The sequence below is a fragment of the Magnolia sinica genome, chromosome 17 (genome assembly GCF_029962835.1).
Source record: "Magnolia sinica isolate HGM2019 chromosome 17, MsV1, whole genome shotgun sequence".
In the NCBI taxonomy this organism is placed as follows: Eukaryota; Viridiplantae; Streptophyta; class Magnoliopsida; order Magnoliales; family Magnoliaceae; genus Magnolia; species Magnolia sinica.
Window position 1 is genome coordinate 9,293,122 of NC_080589.1, and position 19,664 is coordinate 9,312,785.

The 19,664-nt window shown below is 36.2% G+C and overlaps 1 protein-coding gene across 1 annotated transcript; it reads left to right on the plus strand.

Annotated features, from left to right (window-relative positions):
* Positions 1–11,737: 11,737 nt before the first annotated feature.
* Positions 11,738–12,678, plus strand: LOC131231617 (uncharacterized). The gene is made up of 3 exons (XM_058227876.1): positions 11,738–11,793; positions 11,893–12,174; positions 12,248–12,678. Exons 1-3 carry the CDS (start codon positions 11,758–11,760, stop codon positions 12,536–12,538), a joined length of 609 nt encoding a protein of 202 aa, XP_058083859.1. The 5' UTR covers positions 11,738–11,757; the 3' UTR covers positions 12,539–12,678.
* Positions 12,679–19,664: the final 6,986 nt, after the last annotated feature.

The following is a 19,664-nucleotide window of genomic DNA, read 5'->3' on the forward strand; positions in this document are numbered from 1 at the left end:
GCTAAGTTAGCATACAGCCGGCTGTAGGTTAGTGTACTATATATCCTGATTTTTAGCATATGGATGTTTACAGTGTGTACTACTTGATGAACGGACAGGATATCTGACACGTGTGCCATCTGCCTGGCTCAATGACATGTGTTGTACCGAGACCCGAGCTAGAGCCTGAAAAAGATCATTTTTTTCCCACTTGAATGTTTCTAATCTATCCATTGATCAACTGACCACATACATACAGATGTATGAAACCAATGGTCTACATCTTGATGGATTGCCTAAGCCCGGCCCACAACCGAAGCTAGTAGGTCCAACATCGGGTCTGGATCTTTGGGTCGGGCCGGTTACCCAGCCCATTCCACCCTTTGTTCTCCCCTGATGAACGGACTGGATTTACATAGACAACATGGTGGGCCCCACATACATTAGGTGTTTTACCCTCTACCTCAAATTCTCCCAAAGAAATCATGCAAACATTATATAAAAAAAAAAAAAAACAGCAATATACAAAAAGAAATCTTCAACGAACCTTGAATCAAGAAGAACAGTAACAACAGACTCCCACAACATCGACAAACAAAAAAAATCAAGAAATCAGAGGAGAGTGAGAAGAAGAAGTTCCAACACTCATGTATCCACCTCTCTACCGACGTTGAATGATGCCCGAATTCCAACACTACAACCCACCAAGATCGTCCGATCCCACTCGCATCTTCAACGCAGATTCCCACGCTGAATCTTGAATGCAAAAATCACAAAGATCACCGACACTATGATCGGAAACTCAGTGCACTGGCACGGTGCATCAGACCGGCCCACTTCCGGCGATGCCGCCTGCGGTGCAGATGACTCCACATCATCATGCGATGCACTGACGGTGGTACAGGGACTGCCATACAGAGATGAGTTGAGGACGGACCCGATTCCGTGGACAGCGATCACACCGTTGTTGTATATGTCGGGATAGATGATAAGACTATCATCGACGGTGAAATTCGATCGGGTGTTGTTAGTGATGACGATCGTCTTGTTGGGAAGGAGAGTTGATATACGGGCGCCTATCTGGAACTGCTGCAGATCGTAGAAGGCGAACTGATGGGGGATGATGTGGTATTGGATGATTGACACGTCGATGACGGGTCTGAGAGATAGGTGGGCCAGGGCATCATCGCTCGGGATGAAGAGAGTGGCTGAGAGAGGGAAGGCTGATGGATTTGTGCCGTGAAGGACGTTGGCCCAGCTTCCAAAATTGCCGGCGTTGATGAGCGCTTCGATGATGTTGCGTATCTGGGGCGGAGCGGTCCAGATGGCGGCACGTGTGGGTGAGACGGCGGCGAGGGTTGTGAGGAGGAGGAGAAGGTAGAGGAGGGTTGAGGGAGGGGTGGAGATGGAAATTGCCATGGATGAATGCCTGCAAGATTAAGAGAAGGAAGAGATGAATGAAGAAAAATGAAAAGATCGGATGATGGACGGTGGAGATGAAAGATGGGTCTTAGATTCTTTTACCTTATGTCTTGGACAGAGATTTCTTTGGAGAGCTTTCTTTCTTTCTTTCTTTCTTTCTTTGTGTGAGAGAGAGAGAGAGAGAGAGAGAGAGATTTCTTTGGAGAGCTTTCTTTCTTTCTTTCTTTGAGAGAGAGAGAGAGAGATATTAGTTGGGAGTGCGGGTTTTTGGGTTTTATAAACAGACCGGAATCGCTTGGGGGCACGTGTTTCATGTGGCGCCTAAAACAGCCAAGCTATATGGGTCCCACCATGTTGTATATGTGAAATCTACTCCGTTCATTATGTGAGAAATATTATTTTGACCGTACTTGCAGAATATAGGCAGTATTAAAAACTCATATGGGCTACTCCAAAGGGAAAATGTAAAATTGTGAAAAAAACTTCTGAGTTCACAACGTGTGGCACGGATGAGTTTTTGTTAGGATTATTATTATGTGTTTCCTTAGAAATGGTGATGTGAACCTGATTAACAGGTTCGATGAAAGATGCAAACCATCGTGGCCCATTCATGAACTTAAGGTTGGTGTGCCATCCCTAATGCAAAGAGGCTAATCTGAGGTCACGATTTAGCTGATTTTTGGTATTCAGACATAAAATTGAGAATAAAATCTCATAGACGGAGTGGATTTTATACATACAATATAATGGGCCCCACAGATTGGGTTGGAGAGAGGTGTGAAGTGCAGTGGATCCCTGACTGTGGGGACCACCATAATTTATATTCCTTACATCCATTCCGTCCATACGTTTTGACAGAACATTTTAGAGAATTATACAAAAAATAAATAATATCCACATCTTACGTGGTCCACAACACAAGTGATTGAATACTCACCATTAAAAACTTCTTGGTCGCCACCAGAATGTTTATTTCCCATCCAATCTGTCGATAATGTCACTAAGACCTGGATTAAGGGACCACTCAAATATCAGTTTGATCCAAAACTTTTGTGGCCTACAAAAAGTTTTTAAGCACCACTGTTTTCCGTGTGGTCCAACTGAGATTTGGATCTGCTTCATTTTCTGTATCGTCTCCTAAAATGGGCTGTAAAAACGGATGGACGGTGTGGATGTTAGGAAAATACATCACGGCGGGTCTCACAGTCAACGATCCATCCACCCAAGGCACCCTTGTTGCAGACGATTCCAGTCCTGCATTGTGATTGATTATACACGGGCATTTAGAAATTACTCGGAATTGCACACGGGTAATTTGATTAATTCAATTTATTCTGTCCGAATTATGGCTTCAAGTTTGAATGTATGATTATCCAACAATTACTCTTATTCGATTTTCTGACCATTGTATCAGCGGACATTTTATTGGACGGTTAAAAAGAAAAATATTCAATGGTCCTATTTAAACAAACATGTGTCCAAGGATCAGGAGTTCGGATTTTTCAAATAATCTTAGTTTTGTCCAATGACTTGGAGACTGGATTCCACAATGTAGTCGGTTTATGTTCAGTTCATATCTGAAACGTGTACACTTTCTACGTGACTGCATATCATATGCAGCCGCCGGAGCATCGAATAACTCCCACCGAGCAATCGGTTTTCAACGGTTTTTATTTTCTCCTCTTTTTATTTATTTATTTATTTACGGGACACCGATTCCCTGCCAAAAGGCTCTGGAGGATTGTTATGCGTGGGGAAGCTAGGTGAGTCTATAGTGATGTTTTTGAGAAACCTATTTTTTTTAGTTCTCATTTTAGTATAGGGAACAAAAAAAAAAAAAAAAGAAAAAAGAAAAGAAAAGAACCGAAAGAAAGAAAGAAAGTCCATCCAAAACTCAAGGAGCCCATGGAAGAGAAAATGTGGAGAATTAAATGCTAATAGTTGAAACCTTACTGGAGCCACCTTGATGGTTATATGTCATCCAAACAGTTATAATGTCATTACCAGCGAGATGCACTGAAAAAACTAAAAACTTAACCTAATGAAAAAACTTGTGCGGCTATACGAATGTTTCAATAATGGTTGTTAAATCCATATTATTTCCTCTCCTATAGTTCATTTGAGCTTTACATCATCTTATTTTTTGTCCCATATCTTAAAATGAATAAACAAATTAGATGAACGTGGTGAATTTCTAACCAACATCATTGTGAGACGCTTGATAGGGGTGTCAATGGGCCTGCCTTAATCCTTAAAAAAATAGAATTTTGAATAGCGGTGCGTGACGATAGCCCGAAACAATTCAAATTCTAGGCCCAGACCTACCTTAGGGTGGCCCATTGATCCCCCTACACCTTTAGGAGGTGTTTGGTGCATGGGTTTAAAGGGGATTGGGTGGAAGTGGGTTTTAAGATATCATGCACTAAATCAAAGTTGGCAATTTGCGACGTAATTTTGCGACGGACTTTGTTCGTCGCTAAAATCTCTTGGTTTAACGACGGCTTTTATCCGTCACTAATGGAAAGGGTCATCGCATTTACGACGGATTTTGGTCCGTCGTTAGTAGGCGACGGACTAAATCCGTCGCAAAATTTGATTTAATACATATTTACGACGGATTTTGGTCCGTCGTTAGTAGGCGACGGACTAAATCCGTCGCAAAATTTGATTTGACCCCAGGCGCGCTTACAGTTGCTTTTGCGACGGATCATGTCCGTCGTAAAAGGGCTTTTGCCTCAACAATTTCTTCATTTTTATAGGAATATGGTGGAAAATTAAGTGTTTTTGTGGTCTAATAATTATTTTTTAATAGAATTTCAGTGGTTTAATTGTACATATTTGTATGTAAGATTATTTTTTAACAATTGATTGAATGCAAAAAGAAAATTTATTTTGTTTTTATATCAAATGAGTGAAATTTTTATTTTTATTTTTTAATTTAAAATTAATATTTAAATGATTTGTAATATCACATGAAAAAGAATATTGAGAAGTTTAAAAAATTTAACAATGTTTGAGAAAAAAATTAGATTTTGAAAAAATAAAAATAGTGATTTAATAAAAATCTATTTTGTGGGAAAAAAGAATTTTGAATAAAGTTGATAAATTTGAAAAAAAAAAAAAAAAAAGCATTTGATTTTGAGAAAAAAATAATATCCTGAAAAAGAAAATAAAAAAAATTTAAATGTGAAAATTTTCACAATGTGGGCCCCACCATAATATTTTATAAAAACAATGAGATTTTGAAAAAAGTATATATATCATTTTCAAAAAGAAAATTGAAAAGTTGAAAACAAAATGATGCTTTTAAAGAGAAAAATCGCCATTTTGAAATTTTTGGGAAAAAAAATTAAAATTTGGGAAATTTTTTGAGATTTTGAAAATACAAATTTAGAATTTATATTTAAATTTTTTTGAAATATTTTATAATAAAAATGATATTTTGTTAAAAGTTTTCAAAGAAAAATTAAGAGTTAAAAAATATACATTTTGAAAAAAATTTGTTATTTTTAAATAGAAATTGAAATTTATCTGTGAAATAAAAAAATCTTTGTTAATAAATTATTAAGTACATCCACTAATTGAACCTTTAATCGTTAAAATCAAATTTCACTCAAATTGTTGATTAATCTTGTATGCCCAATATCTTCCTCATAGGTAGCTTGATTGAGGCGAGTAACTAGTCAAATTGTGGGTATTGATCAGTAGAGTAGAGTGAATGGACAAGACATGTAAAATGGGTTAAATATTTTGATCAAAATTATGACCCAACTTAGTAACATCGTGATAACTTAAAATTTAATGTTAGTAAGTTTTGTGGGCCCCATCATAATGTGTATCGAACATCAACACCATGCATTGGATGTGTCCCCTTTAGGTTACGAGATATCTCAAAAATCATCCGTATACGAAACTCAGGTGGGCTATACAATATAAAACCATGTGAAGACATGCTAAAAAAATATAAAAGCACTTGGTGGGGCCCACATGAGTTTTGGATGCGGCTGAAACTTGGTTTGACCCCTCATCCAAGTGGGACACAAATAGTGAGTGGGTTGGATATGTGAATCACATTTAGGCAAGCCCAATACATGACTATGAATGTTTCAAGAAACCCCTCTCTACTATATTTAGGTGAGTTACTCGTTACCCTTACCAACGTAAACTCTGCGGGGTCCACCGTTATTTTTTTACTTTATTCACTCCGTTCATCCATGTTAACAGATAATTTGTAGTCTAAAGAACAAAAAGGAAGCATATCCAAAGCTCAAGTGGACCAAACCACAGGAAATGGTGTGATTGAACCTCTACCATTGAAAAATTCTTGGAAGCCATGGAAGTTTTGGATCAAGCTGAAGTTTGTGTTTTATCTTCATTCACATAGTTTTTATATTATGAATAGGTTGGATGGCAAATAAACATTATTGTGGGCCCAAGGAAGGTATCAACGTGGAAATCATTATTCCACACTGTTCCATGTGGCATGGTCCACTTGAGTTTTGGATTTATTGAAAATTTGGAATCAATCCACATCGTTCATCCATTTTTTGAGATCATTTTAGAGAATTATCCAAAAAATGAATCATATCCAAATATTAAATAGACCACGCTACAAATAAGGGGAACGGATTGGCTACTCCCCTTGCACCCGCCAATGGCTGTGGTCGGTGCTCTGTGGGCCTCACCATGATGTATGTGTTTCATCCATGCCGTCCATCTATTTTTAAAGATCATCTTATGGCATGAGACCAAAAATGAGGTATATCCCAATCTGAAATGGACCATATCACAGGAAACAGTGTTGAATGAGCGTCAACCATTAAAAATGTTTTGGGGGCCATAAAAGTTTTGGATCCAGATGATTTTTGTTTTTCCCCTTCATCTAGGCCTATATGACCTAATAAACAGATTGGATGTCAAATAAACAGTACAGTGGGCCTTAGGAGGATTTTAATGATGGATATCCAATCACTATTGTTTTCATGTGGTGTGGTCCACCTGAGATTTATATACCTCTCATTTTTGGAATAAATTCCTAAAATGATATTTGAAAATGGATGAACTTAATGGATGAAATACATACATTATGGTGGGGCCACAGAGCACCGTGCTGGGGAGACTAGGGACGCGGATTTCCTGTGAAAGCCTTTCGCAGCAAGTTCTTGTCCATACATTTTTATAGCTCATTGTAGGACGTCTGATAAAAAATGAGTTAGATCCACAACTCAATTGAGTCACACAGGAGGGAAAATTGGGGAAAGAAATTTGTACGGATGAAACCTTCATGGGCTCCATTCTAATGTCTACGGGCCATCCAAACCGTTTATAAGGTCACTCTCAATAGGATAAAGTGAAAGAACAGAAAAAATATCCTGATACAAAACTTTCATGTCCATAAGAATGTTTCAATGGTGCTCACCGAATCCTCATTGTTTCCTCTCTTGTGGCTCACTTGAGCTTTGGATCCACTAATTTTTCATCACATGTCCTAAAATGATCTCCTAAAACGGATGAACGGAGTGTATTTCTACAAAATATCTCGGTGGGCTCCACCCAGCATTCTTGCGCAGGAAGTTCATGCGAAAGGCTTTCGTAGGTAATCCGCGTCCGGAGAGTACTAGCTACTAAAGTAACGTCAGCAAACTCCATAGGCCCCACCATGATGTACGTTTTGTATCCACACCTTCCATCCATTTGGAGAGATCATTTTAAGGCAATATCCAGAGAGCTAGTTAAATCCAAAGATTGTGTGGTCCACCCAAGATTTAAATCCAAAGCTCCAGTGGACCCACGTACGTCCAACCAATAATATTTTCTGATTGTGTAGTCCACCCAAGATTTATTTCAATCTAGTTTTTCGGGATATTATACAAAATAATGTCGTAAAATGGATGGACGGCGTGGATGAAACAAATCTATCATGGTGGGGCCCATAGAGCAATGCCAGGTCCAAACGTCAACTTACCGTTTTGAATCCAAGTTTTGCAATGTGAGTCTTGTATTTTATGTAAAATAGTGGTGACTCATACATAACAATAGTGGCTGAGATAATGAGTTATCTAGACCATCCAAATAATCAGTATAGGTGCAAATAGTAAATATTTATAATTTTATTATGTAAAAAAATCTTAACAATGCAGAAAATGGTCTCATGCATGTATGACCATTAATAGAGCTTGTGTTATAAATTATGGTAAACTTACAATATATGGTTTTGAAAATTTTATCTTGTTTATAACAGGAAAACCATCCCACGCCCGCTCGTCTTTTCCCTGTCTTCAACTTTTCCCTCATCATCCATCGAGAAATCCTCCCTGCGCCGTTGGAGCGTCATCGTCCATCGACCATCACCTTTAAACGGAAGGCCCTGCGTTCCGTTTCACTTCCACTGAGGTATATTCTACTTTCCTATTTCATCCCTCCCTCGAATTGTATTACAACAGATCTCTCTAATCCATCTCTTCCTTTTCTTCTCCTTACTATCCTTACCAAATCTCTTGCATGCATTTCCATCAAAATGCTGGAACGTTCATTCATCTTCTTTTTCTTTTTTTCCTTTTCATTCATCTCTCAATCTCTCTCTCCCAGCGCCATGATTGGAAACCCCCTAGATTCGGAACCCCCATGATTGGAAACCCCCTGTTTTTTTGGGTCTTGGGTTTATGTGTAATTGTTATGGGAATTGATATTTTCAGCCCCTTGGTTTTGATAGATACACCCCCTTTTTGAACTCATTGTCATTGTAATGTTGCCATGCACTTTGTTTTGTCAAATGTGGGTTTATGTGTAGTTGGTTTTGGAAATGATATTTACACCCCCTTGGTTTTGATAGATACACCCTCTGTGTGGACTCTTTGTCATTGCAATGTTGTCATTCACTTTTTGTCAGATGTGGGTTTTCTCTTCTTTGTTTGGGAATTGATATTTACACCCTTTGGTTTGAAGATACACCCCCTTTGGGGACTCACTGGCATTGCAATGTAGGCATGCACTTTGTGTATGTGTATATAAAAATAGTGGGTGCAAATAAAAAAACTCATGTTTGGGTACCTCTGGATCATGTGTTTGGGTGATGGGTTTTGTTGGTTTTGTCAGAGATCTTAGTATTTGTGGAATTCTGAGCTTGGGTTTTGTTGCCATTTACATCACCTATATGTATATGTACCTTCCATTAAGTCAGTTCACTGTTCTTTCACAACAGTTGAAACATTACAGCAAAAGAATGGCCTTAAACATCTGTAAGCGAACCTATCTTGTATGTGTGATCTGACCATCCATTTTGTATGCAACCGACTGGAAGGTTTGGATCACCTGGCAGGTGTGATTTTTCAGGGATCCTAGAAATAGTGGACCTAACAAACAGTCCATACAGGTGAATTGATTTTTAGAAAAAATAAATAAATTATCCTTCTATCATTGATGTACTTACTAGAAAAAGAATTACTATAATAGAATTGGGCATGGTCTGGTCATAACACTAGCGGCTATCATAGCAAAGATAGTGTAGGATAGGGCAATGACAACCTTATGGAAGGCCCGGATCGAAAGAAATAATTATGGGCTTAGGGATAAAAACTGCCTAATGCCTGCTTTAAGTCGCTTAAATGATGATGACCTTGCAGCTATTTATTAAACCATGTATGTAAGATATTGTTGGAAAACTATCGAAAAGCTCTATTATATCTATGTAGTTAACCATGTTTCATTGATTTTGAAAGATTTTACAAATAAATGTTTGTTTTTTATTTCCTTTGTAAATACTTTTAAAATAGGTAATAATTATTTACGTATGTAATTACCATGGCAATTCCCATGCATACCTTTGACAACTAGCTTTTTGAAAGTTAAGACTATGGAGGGGTGCAAAATAAATATAGAACCCACTGGAATGTACAAACGGTATCCATCCATTATGCCATATGATTCTATGGCATGAGTCCAACATGAGATAGATCCAAAGCTCAAGTGGATCACACAGTTAGAAATAGTTGAAATCCAATGCTTGTCTTTAAAACCTTCTTAGGCCTTCAAAAGTTTTGGATCAAGCTGATATTTGTGTTTTCCCTTTATCTATGTATGTATGAGCTTATGAATAAGTTGAATGACAAGCAAACGTTAATATGAGCCTGGTAAAAGAAATAGCTTTCCACTATAGACATTTTAGGCTACTATTTCCTATGGTATGGGCCACTTGAGCTTTGGATTTGCCTCAATTTTGGGATCATGCCCTAAAATGCTTTGGTAAAACAGATGGACGACATGGATATGTCACAAATATCATAGTGGGGCCTACAAATTTAAGTCATCCCTTTCATGCCAATTTTCAAGGCAGAAACATTCATCAAATTTCAAACAAGGTTAAAAATTAATAATGAGCTTTTATATAGTATTTACAAAAGAAATGAAAAATCAAACAATCCCAAAATTCAATTATTTTAAGGGTTGAATTTTAGTTTAAAGCTATAATTGGTTACTTTTAGTCAAGGAGAGATATTGTTGAGATTTTGAAAATCTCACAACGATATCGAAAGAAATATGCCAAATGCTGATATTATTGGAACATTATCTAATGAACTTTTCTAATCTAATAAGTATAATTATGTGTACAATAACTCAGGTGGGCCACCGACTATTCTTGCTTTACTTGGATCTATTACTGCAAAAGTTTGATTACTTATTTTCAGAGATTTAAGAAAATGGTTGAAATTCTATTGCAACAATCGATTTACATGCCTAAAACCACTTGGTTAAGCTCATTTGAGTTTTGGAATGGCCTGATCTCTTGGCATGTCCATTCATCCTGGATGGATTGGATGACATGCACACATTAGAGTAGATCCGCACATCGTGTTGTGGGTTAAGCTTAATTCACAAAGCGTTGTAGTGGACCCCACACATCAATTGTCTATGGGAACCATTTTCATATTTTCTTTCTAAAATTTATGTTTTTAGAAAAAAAAATTTATATGAAAAAAATGTATGGGACTAAATAGATTACACCCATCTGTTAGAAAAGAATATCCCCATCACCATGCTTAATGAAAAGGAAGGAGGATAAACCTGTTACACTTGTATTGAGCATTTTCTTTTTGTTACTACTGATGAAAGGAGGATTCAATGTTATTCAATGTCATGCTCTAAGTTTTGTTTATTTGTTTATGTATAGAGAACAGGTGGTGCTGTTATCTGGTGAGACTGGTTGCAGGAAAACAACTCATGTTACCAATTCTTTTGCTTTGATTCTACATTTAGAAATGAGTTGTATTTTGAATTATGTTCATTTAGATTAAAATTTTTGATGTGATTGTATATAGATTAAGACAATTAGTTACCCATTTAAGGGTTTTTATGTGGCCAGGCATAGATACAGTGTGCTCCTTGGTGCATAAAAATCCTTAAATTGTCTCTGTTTGGACAGTTGAAGACCGGATAGAATGTAATGCTTTCATTTAAGCAATTCAAATGCACTTGCCTTTTCTATGCATCATCTCTCTTTTTCTCTCTAGATGTGTTTCTTGCATTGATTTCCGTTGTCAAATATCCTCACTTTGTGTTGATACCAGACGTGGGAATCAAATACAAGATCAATATATCTGGAGAGAGATGGGGAGATGTTGCCGGAATTTCGGTGTAGGCATTTAAATTTGAAAATGAAAGCGTTACAATCTATTCGGCCTTGGATGGGCGACTGATTTAGTCAGTTAGATAGACATACTCATTTGTAATCTAACTTAAACACATCATGTATGCGTTACCAAAGATGGCTTCCATGACACCATGCAAGAACTGGATGAGGGCAGGAAGGTTAACTGTTGAATACATGGAAGGTGTTGCAACATTTCTAAAGTACGTGAAACAAAATTCAAATGGGGAAGACTGGCACAGCTGTCCTTGTGCCAAGTGTTGTAATATACGTGGGAAGATGACATTAGAAACCATTTCTGAGCACTTAGTTTTTAATGGCATAGATCAAACGTACACGACGTGGTTTCTCCATGGGGAACAACGTCTTGAAACAGGTGTGAGTACATCTATCGATAATCGTAATGAAGATGTGTTGCCCAGAATGGTCGATTTGGTGAATGATGCTTTCAGTCGTTTTCAACCCATTGAGTTAGATGCATGTATGGGTGAGGTTAATAATGAAGATGATATTGAACCTCGTGATGACTTAGGCGATGAGGCTCGGTATAGGAAGTTAATGGAGGATGCAAAACAACCCCTATATCCATCGTGTAAACCGGAGCAAACAAAGTTGTTTGTGACAGTGGAGTTACTGAGTATAAAGGCTAGGTTTTGTTGGTCAGACAATAGCTTTACAGAGTTGTTAAACTTGTTGCCAATGACCCGGCTTGTATGCATAATGATTTAAATCACGACCCGGTGGCACAGGTTTTTCATTCATTCTCTTCACTTTGACATACTTAGCTTTCTGAACATTTTTTGTTACTAATATACATGCATTAGTAATAATGGCTGATTATCATTTAGGTTTGTGGTCTTGATAAAAGAGGACGTGTAAGGGGGTTAGGTCATATTCCAAAAACTACCATTATTGCTTCAACCCCTTACATTAATGAAATTAGAGAAAGAAAGGGCGAAATTGCTGAGGTTAAAGCATCAATGATTGTATTAAAAGAGCAACTGGAAAACAAGTTCAACGAGTGCCAGAACATGATGTTGAACATTGGAGAACGTTTGGTTGAAGTTCAGAATCAAATAAATACTCTAGTTCAACCAATGCAATGCTCTCCTGGCACTGCTGGTTCTCAGGTATTTTAACAATTAAAGAATAATGTATAGTAATTATTTTATCCATGAAAATAATAAAAACTATTTCTTGTAGGGGTTTTATCGATCTGGCGATACCTCAAGTCATCGTGATGAGTCAGCTCCACCTCCACCTCCACTTCTACGGGTGGAACAAATCTGTCATTTGACAGATATTTGTAGTCGAGTTGTTGCACGTGGGCGTCTGATTAGAGATAATGCAGGCATCCCTCCAGATTGCATCAAAGTTATATTGGATGTTGTTGAAGTTCCCAGTGCGAATGTGTTTGGTGACATTGAGAAGACGTTAGCCGATTGCGACGTGGGTGATGTTCTCGTTTGGCCTAGAGTGCTGACGAAAACATAGATATTAAAGGAGTTTACTTAAAACTTTTCTTAAGTCAAGAACATATTTTTGTAATTTGGTCAGGACATGTGGATTGTGTTTGAGGTTATTTTGGATATTATTTGACTAAATCTTTATCTTGAAATATTTAGTAGTTTTGCTTGACTAATCTACAGAGATTTATATTGTGATTTGTTTCAACTTTTCATCTTCTTATGCGTAACAGAAGGTACACATATTTCTATTATGATTTGTTTTGATTTTTTCTTTGCTTATGAGTAAAATGTTCTGATTTAAATATTAAGAACTACGTAGTGGCTTGATCCCAATCTTTTGAACATTGGGTACATAGGCAGCTGTTTATACTAGACCGTATCGGTGTAGCCACAAAATTTTTTTTCCCCTTCTTGTAGTGTGGATGCATTTTCATCGGGACTACTTGGCAATAAGAGTGAGGTGGATCTAAGTTCTCGAAACCTTAAATTAATCTTGAATCATTTATATCTTTATCACTTCATTTATATGTTGTTGTCAGGGTCAACTTGTAACTTCTCAGAACCCGCTCTGCCGTAAGACATTACGGTGCATGACGGTTCCCAGTAGGTTAAGTTGCAAATTATTATTAAGAGTTGGTTGGATATCTTTTATTTTTTGTAAATGTTGTGAATAGTTGGATGGATGATGAATGTATTTGTGAATGTAAATGAAAATAAAGAACTTATAATATATATACGCCAGGATCTTCTTGCGAGTAGCAGTGTCACACAAAAACGGAAGAAAGAAAAAACCAGAGAAAAAAGAGAAATTAAGAAGGCTCACAATTGCTTGCTAGTCAAGCACTTTCTTGGACTAAACATTGAATTCGCTATTCGAATTCCTGCTTACAACTCGAATACTACACTCCTTATATAGAGTTTGGAATAGAACTATTACAAAGCGGATTTACAAAACAGGGGGAACGATACTGTGGGCGCACAGTAACTGGTTTTGGCACTGTATGGTTTTACTATTCTGGAAAGTGAATAGTAAAAGTGCTACAGTGACAGGCGTGCTGCTGCAGTAGATTCGCTACAGTAGCTCGTTTGGAGTTTTCTGACGTGTCTTTTGGAAGATAGCGAAGACAGCTTGGCTTCGGCTTCGACTGTCGGTGCTTGCATTTCGCTTGTATTTGGCTTCAATTTGGTTTCAATTTGGCTTCAATTTGGCTTTAATTTGGCTTCATGCTTTGAAAGAAATTGCATTTTGAATTTCTCAAAAGAATACATCTTGATCATCCGGATGAAGATCAATATCAGGAGCAGCTGTTGAGGATTCTTCAGATTCCACATAAGTTGATCCTTGTCGGCTAGATACTTGATCTTGAAAAGCAATAAATGCAGCTTTGAGTGCACTCAGCTCTTTCTTTAGTTTGGCTGTTTCATCTGGAGGAGATGCTATAATAGCCTCTTTGAATGACTTTGGCAATTTTTTGGAGGAAGCCTGCTTCTTTGTTGCTTCGAGAACAATGGAGCAATCAAATTTATTCCACCACTTGATGTATGTGGACTGGAATAAGACTTTGGCATTTTGATATTCAGAGGGTAAAACTTCATATTTCCATTGGAGAATCCATGGAATCCCATGTTTAGCATAATATTGCATTAGACAAAATCCTGGATATTCAGGATTTTGAGCTTTCTCAAGATGTGAATAATGAGAAAGTAAATTTTCTGGCAAAATGTTTGAATGGCCACCAAATAAAATCCACCATTGAGTATAAAACCATGATGGGATAGATTTGGTATATGGTCTTGAAAATTTTAAAAACCACGAATGGCTATTTTCAGAATTTTGGAATAAAAGAGCATATTTCCATGCAACCATATAATCCCAATAGGAAAAAGAATGAGACTTTCCATCAGGACTATGGATATGTTGGACTTGGGAAAGAGAATCTCCCCATTCCTTTTGGAGAATGATGTTGATGATTTTCATTTTGGAAAATGAAATTTCTTTTTGGTTTTAGTTAGTGCGATGCTCAAAAATTGCACTTTTGGTTTGGATCAGAATAGCTTCATAGAAGTTTCTAGAGAAATTTGGCTGTCTTGGGTTAAAATGATTATTTGGAAGAAAAAGTTTTGGAATGAGAATTTCTTCTGGAAGTTTGGAGAATTCTGGATCTAGGGTTAATACCCTATGTTTTCCTTGTGGTTTGTATTCTTCGGAATTTTTGGTATTTGGTATGAATGCTTGTTTTTGGAGGATTTTGGATTGTTTGAAATGGATCCTTTGGGACAATTTGGATCGAAGGTTTTTCTGTTCTCCGATCTGGAGAGGAGTCTGGAGAAGAGGAAAGAAGGAATTCTTGATTTCTAATTCCATTAGTTCTTTTCCCTTGTTTTTGGCCTTTTGTGGCATTTTGGAGTTTTTGGGGTAGATCTCGATTCAGTTTTCCCTGTAAAAATTCGCGAGATAAAAAATCAGGCAAAGAATTCTTTTTTCCCGGGATAAACTCGATATCAAAATCAAAAATGGATAAAATAGCTTGCCATCTAGCAAATATCTGTTTTGAAGCTAGGTTTTTCACATCCTTTTTCAAAACTTCTTTGGCAGCTTGGCAATCGACACGAAGAATAAATTTTTGGTTTAAAATGTCGCTTTGGAATTTTTGGATACAAGAAACCATTGACAAAATTTCTTTTTTAATGGTAGAGTAGTTTTGTTGAGTTGGGTTCCAAGTACCAGAAGTAAAACAAACAAGTTGCTCTTTGTCATTTGAATCTTTTTGTAAAAGAATTCCACCATAACCGATGTCGGAAGCATCAGTCTGGATGATTTTTGGAAAATCGGGGTTTGAAAGATTGAGACAAGGAAGATGTCGAACTTTCAATTTGATATTTTTGAGAGCATTTGTATGGTCTTCTAACCAAATAGTTTTTGGTTTTTTGGTTAAAAGATTTTGTAAAAGAGCTCTGTCTTTAGCTAAATCTTTATAAAATTCAGATATATAATTTAAACATCCAAGAAATCTTTGGAGTTGTTTTTTATCAGTAATTTTGTCAGGAAATTTATCTGCAAATTCAATGACTCTTTGGATTGGCCTGATTGTATTTTTTGAGATTTTGAATCCTAGAAATTGAATTTCTGGTTGAAAGAGCTTGATCTTTCTTAAAGAAAGGACAAGACCATTTCTTTCAACAATAGATTTAAAAATTTCTAAGTGTTTCCAATGTTGATTTATATTTTGGGAATAGATGAGTAAGTCATCTATATATGAGAGAATGAAATCTTTATAAGGATTAAAGATATCATTCATAATGTTTTGGAATTCAGAAAGAGCATTTTTTAGACCAAAAGGCATTACAGTCCATTCGAAATGTCCGAAGGGAACAGTGAATGCTGTTTTGTATCTATCTTTAGGATGAATTTGGATTTGCCAAAATCCTGACTTGAGATCGAATTTTGAAAATAGATTGGCTTTATGCAATCTATTTAATAAATCTTTTTTATTTGGAATTGGATATCTGATTGTTTTTAGAACCTGGTTCAAAGGCTTGTAATTTATAACAAGTCGAGGAGCACCTCTTTCAATCTCAGGAGCTTTTTCCACATAAAAAGCAGCACAACTCCATTGGGATTTTGAGGGAGTTATAAGACCTTTTTGGAGAAGAGAATTGATTTCTTCATCACAGAGTTTAAGAAGTCGGGCATCCATTTGGGAAGGGCGAGCTTTAGTAGGAATGTGAGCTTCATTAAAGTTCTCTATATAGGGTAGAGTAACTAAATGAGTTTTTCGATGCCAAAAGGCATTTGGAACCTCAGAACAAAGATGTTCTAAAGTTTTTTGGAATTTTGATAATTGCTTTTGGAAATTTGGGTGTAGAAGTTGTTTTTGGATTTGAAGATGAGAAATTTCATTTCTTAGGAAATGAATTTGGGTCTCCTTATTGGAAACACAATTAACAACTTCCGATATTAAACCATGTTGAGGTGGTTTAATGAATTCAAAGAATAAGTCTATTGAATTTATTCTGGTTTGGATTCCTTTACTAGTGGTAGTAAAGGGTTGTATTTTCAGGATGAAAGGAGTACCAAGAATGGCATCTTGTTGGAGGTTTTTAACAATGATGAAAGTGAGTGGAATACACACTCCATTTTTGCAAATATGAACATTTGGTAATTTGTATTCAATATGAGATTCTTGGCTATTAGCAGTATAAATTGTATAATTTGTCTTCTCACAATATTGAGTAGGAATCAATCCTTCTCTAAGACAATTTACATCTGCCCCTGTATCTATTAAGGCAATCACATCTTTTTTAAAATTTTGATTCGTAATGGTAATAGGAGTATACCATTTTTGGAATTGGTAAATTGTCAAAGAATTGACAATATTTGGATTAATATAGTTTTCAATTTGATCATTTAGTTCTTCATCTGGAGAAATAGATTGCAAGATTTCTACTTGCCTTTTGAGAGTAGAAATTTCCTTTTTAAGGATATTTACTTCCTTATAAAGGTCTTGCAAATTAATCTGGGTTAGGGAAATGTTACGATGGTTTTGAAGGCGTTGATACACATCAAGCATGGATGTATTAGCAACAATTTTTTGGAAAGGCATTGAGTTATTTCTAGAATTTTCTTTAGGGACTTCTGGTGTTAAAGCCTGATCAAGGGCTTGTTTAAGATATTTCATTTTTTCCTCAGGGTCATGGACTTGATTAATGAGTTCAAGAATCAATTGATCTTTGGCAGTGATCACCATGATGTTTGGTTTGGAAGAAGTAGAAGAAGAATGATGTGAGTCTTCTTCAGAGAATTTACATTTACATTGCTGATTCTCTTCCTTATCAGAAGAATCAAAGGGAAGTTCAGCAGCAATTTCTCTGACTCGGCGTTTTGGAGTATTTTTAAAGCATTTATTTGCATAATGACCAGGAAGGCCACATTTATAACATTTGGGAGAAGAATTTCTTCTTTGTTTTGAATACTTGGGTTTGGGTTTTGGTTTTGAGTAGGTTTTAGGAAGATTATCCCTATTTCTTCTTTTAATGTATTTTGGAGGATAGTAAGCTTTGGATTTAGAGTGTTTTCGAGTAGAAGGAGAAACGATGGGGTCATATCCGAATTGGTAACAAAATGTACCTAATTCTTTTCGGCCATTAGATTGTTCTCGCTTTAATTGCTTTTGGAGTTTCATTTCGGTACAAATTCCTAAACCGACTTGGCAAATTGTTTGAATGAGTTCACCAAAAGTATACCGGTTATAATTTAGTATACCGAAATTTAAATCTTTTAGTTTAGCTTTGACCTTTTCTGAGAACAAAGGAGGAAGGCCCAAGTATAAATTTTTCTTTCCATATAACATCATTACAGGAAGTAATTTTGTATAATTTGGAGAGAAAAACATCTTTATACCATCGGAAATCAGTTAAGGTTTTACACCTAAGATTCATTAATTGTTCTTTGTTCTTCTCAGAAACATCATCGGTAGATCCTACAAAATGTTGGATTATATTAACAAGCAGACTAATAACTTGGTCATCAATTGGATTCCCTTTATCATCAAGGATAGGATTTCCTTGAGCATCCATTTTAACAGCAGAAAGAATCTCATCTCTTTGATTTTGAGAAAGAAAGGAATTCCACCATCCATATAACTGGCCAGTAAAACCTTGCGTAATAGCACTAGCAATATTGGCAATTGTATGGTGGTAAATTAAACAAGCATTTTGGTAAATTAACATTTGGTTGCATAACTGAAGAATCCGGTATTCAGTCATACCATCTAGATTCCATTCATAAAGATGGTTTCCATCAAAATGGAGTCTAGAGAATGTTTGTTGTTCTTCTATCTGAAGATCAACAGGAGTAGGTCTTTGGTAATATTGTTTAGTAGGTTTAACAATGCTTTGAATTTGGGGAAGATTTCTTGCTTCAATAAATTGACTTTTTATTCGCTCAATGTCTGGATCGGTACAAGAACCAGATTCTGAATCGCTTTGTTCATTGTCATTGTCAGATTCAGAAGTAGAATCTAGACGAATTTGTTGGAGTTGATTATTTATTTCAGAAGATTCTTGAAATTCTTGGGAAAGAACATTAACAGAAGGATTTTTTGCTTTTTCCATTTCTTTGGCTAATTCAGATATAAAATCTGATCGTGAATTTGGATTTGGAAATGCTGGCTTAGCAGCTTCTTTGGGTAAGAAGAAAGCAGAGGTTTTTCTTTGCTCTATTGGAGATGAAGAAGAAGATGCTGGGGAGAAGGGTATTTTATTCAAATTCATTTGTTCTCCAAGAGTATGAAGAAAAGTGTTCGTATAGTTGTTTTGTTCAACTATAGGAGCTAAATCTTTTGGAGTAACTGGTCTATCTGCAGGAAATTTTTCTCCTATTTTTATAGGGGATGCTATAGTACCAGATATTTTGATGGATTGGAATGGAGGGAAAGTTTGGTTTAATTGATTTCCTGCTTGAGATTCCCATTTTCTTGTGAGATTTTGGAGCATAAGAATTTCCTTTGAGGGAGTTGGAATTTGTTCAGTATTTAATTTAAACCATGTAAAGAAAGGGATAGTTTCTTTCACTGTTTCCATGTGAAGATACCATTTTTCTTTAAGATCCTTTTTAACTATTTCAGGTATATTTTTAAAATACCATTTAGTTAAAGGATGTTTTTGGAAATCTTGCTTTAGATATTCAGTATCTATAGCAAATGATTTTGGAAGGTTGGATCCAGAGGAAATGACATTTACTCGAGGTATAAAATCACTTTCCGTGGGGTTATATTCATCCTCTTGGTATCGAGGACTAAAAACATGAGTAGGGACTGTTTTTGGAATAGAATTTGGCTGTGGAAAAGAAGTAGGTTGAAAAGAAGAACTTGGTTCTTTAGAATATTTGGAAAAGAGGATATCAACAGAACCATCATTATTTACTTGTATAATATCTGGTTCAGTTATTTCTTTTGGAAGTTTTTCATGGGCATCTTCAATATGCCATTTAGCAATATTGATTTCATCCCATTTAATTCTTTTGGGAACCACGATATTGTGGTTTAGGTTAGCCATAAAAAGAGTAGTTAAACCTTTAACCCTGTCTTCATAGGCTGTCCCTGGAGCATTTGTTTTCATTAATTTGTAATATATACGATATGTTATCGTAA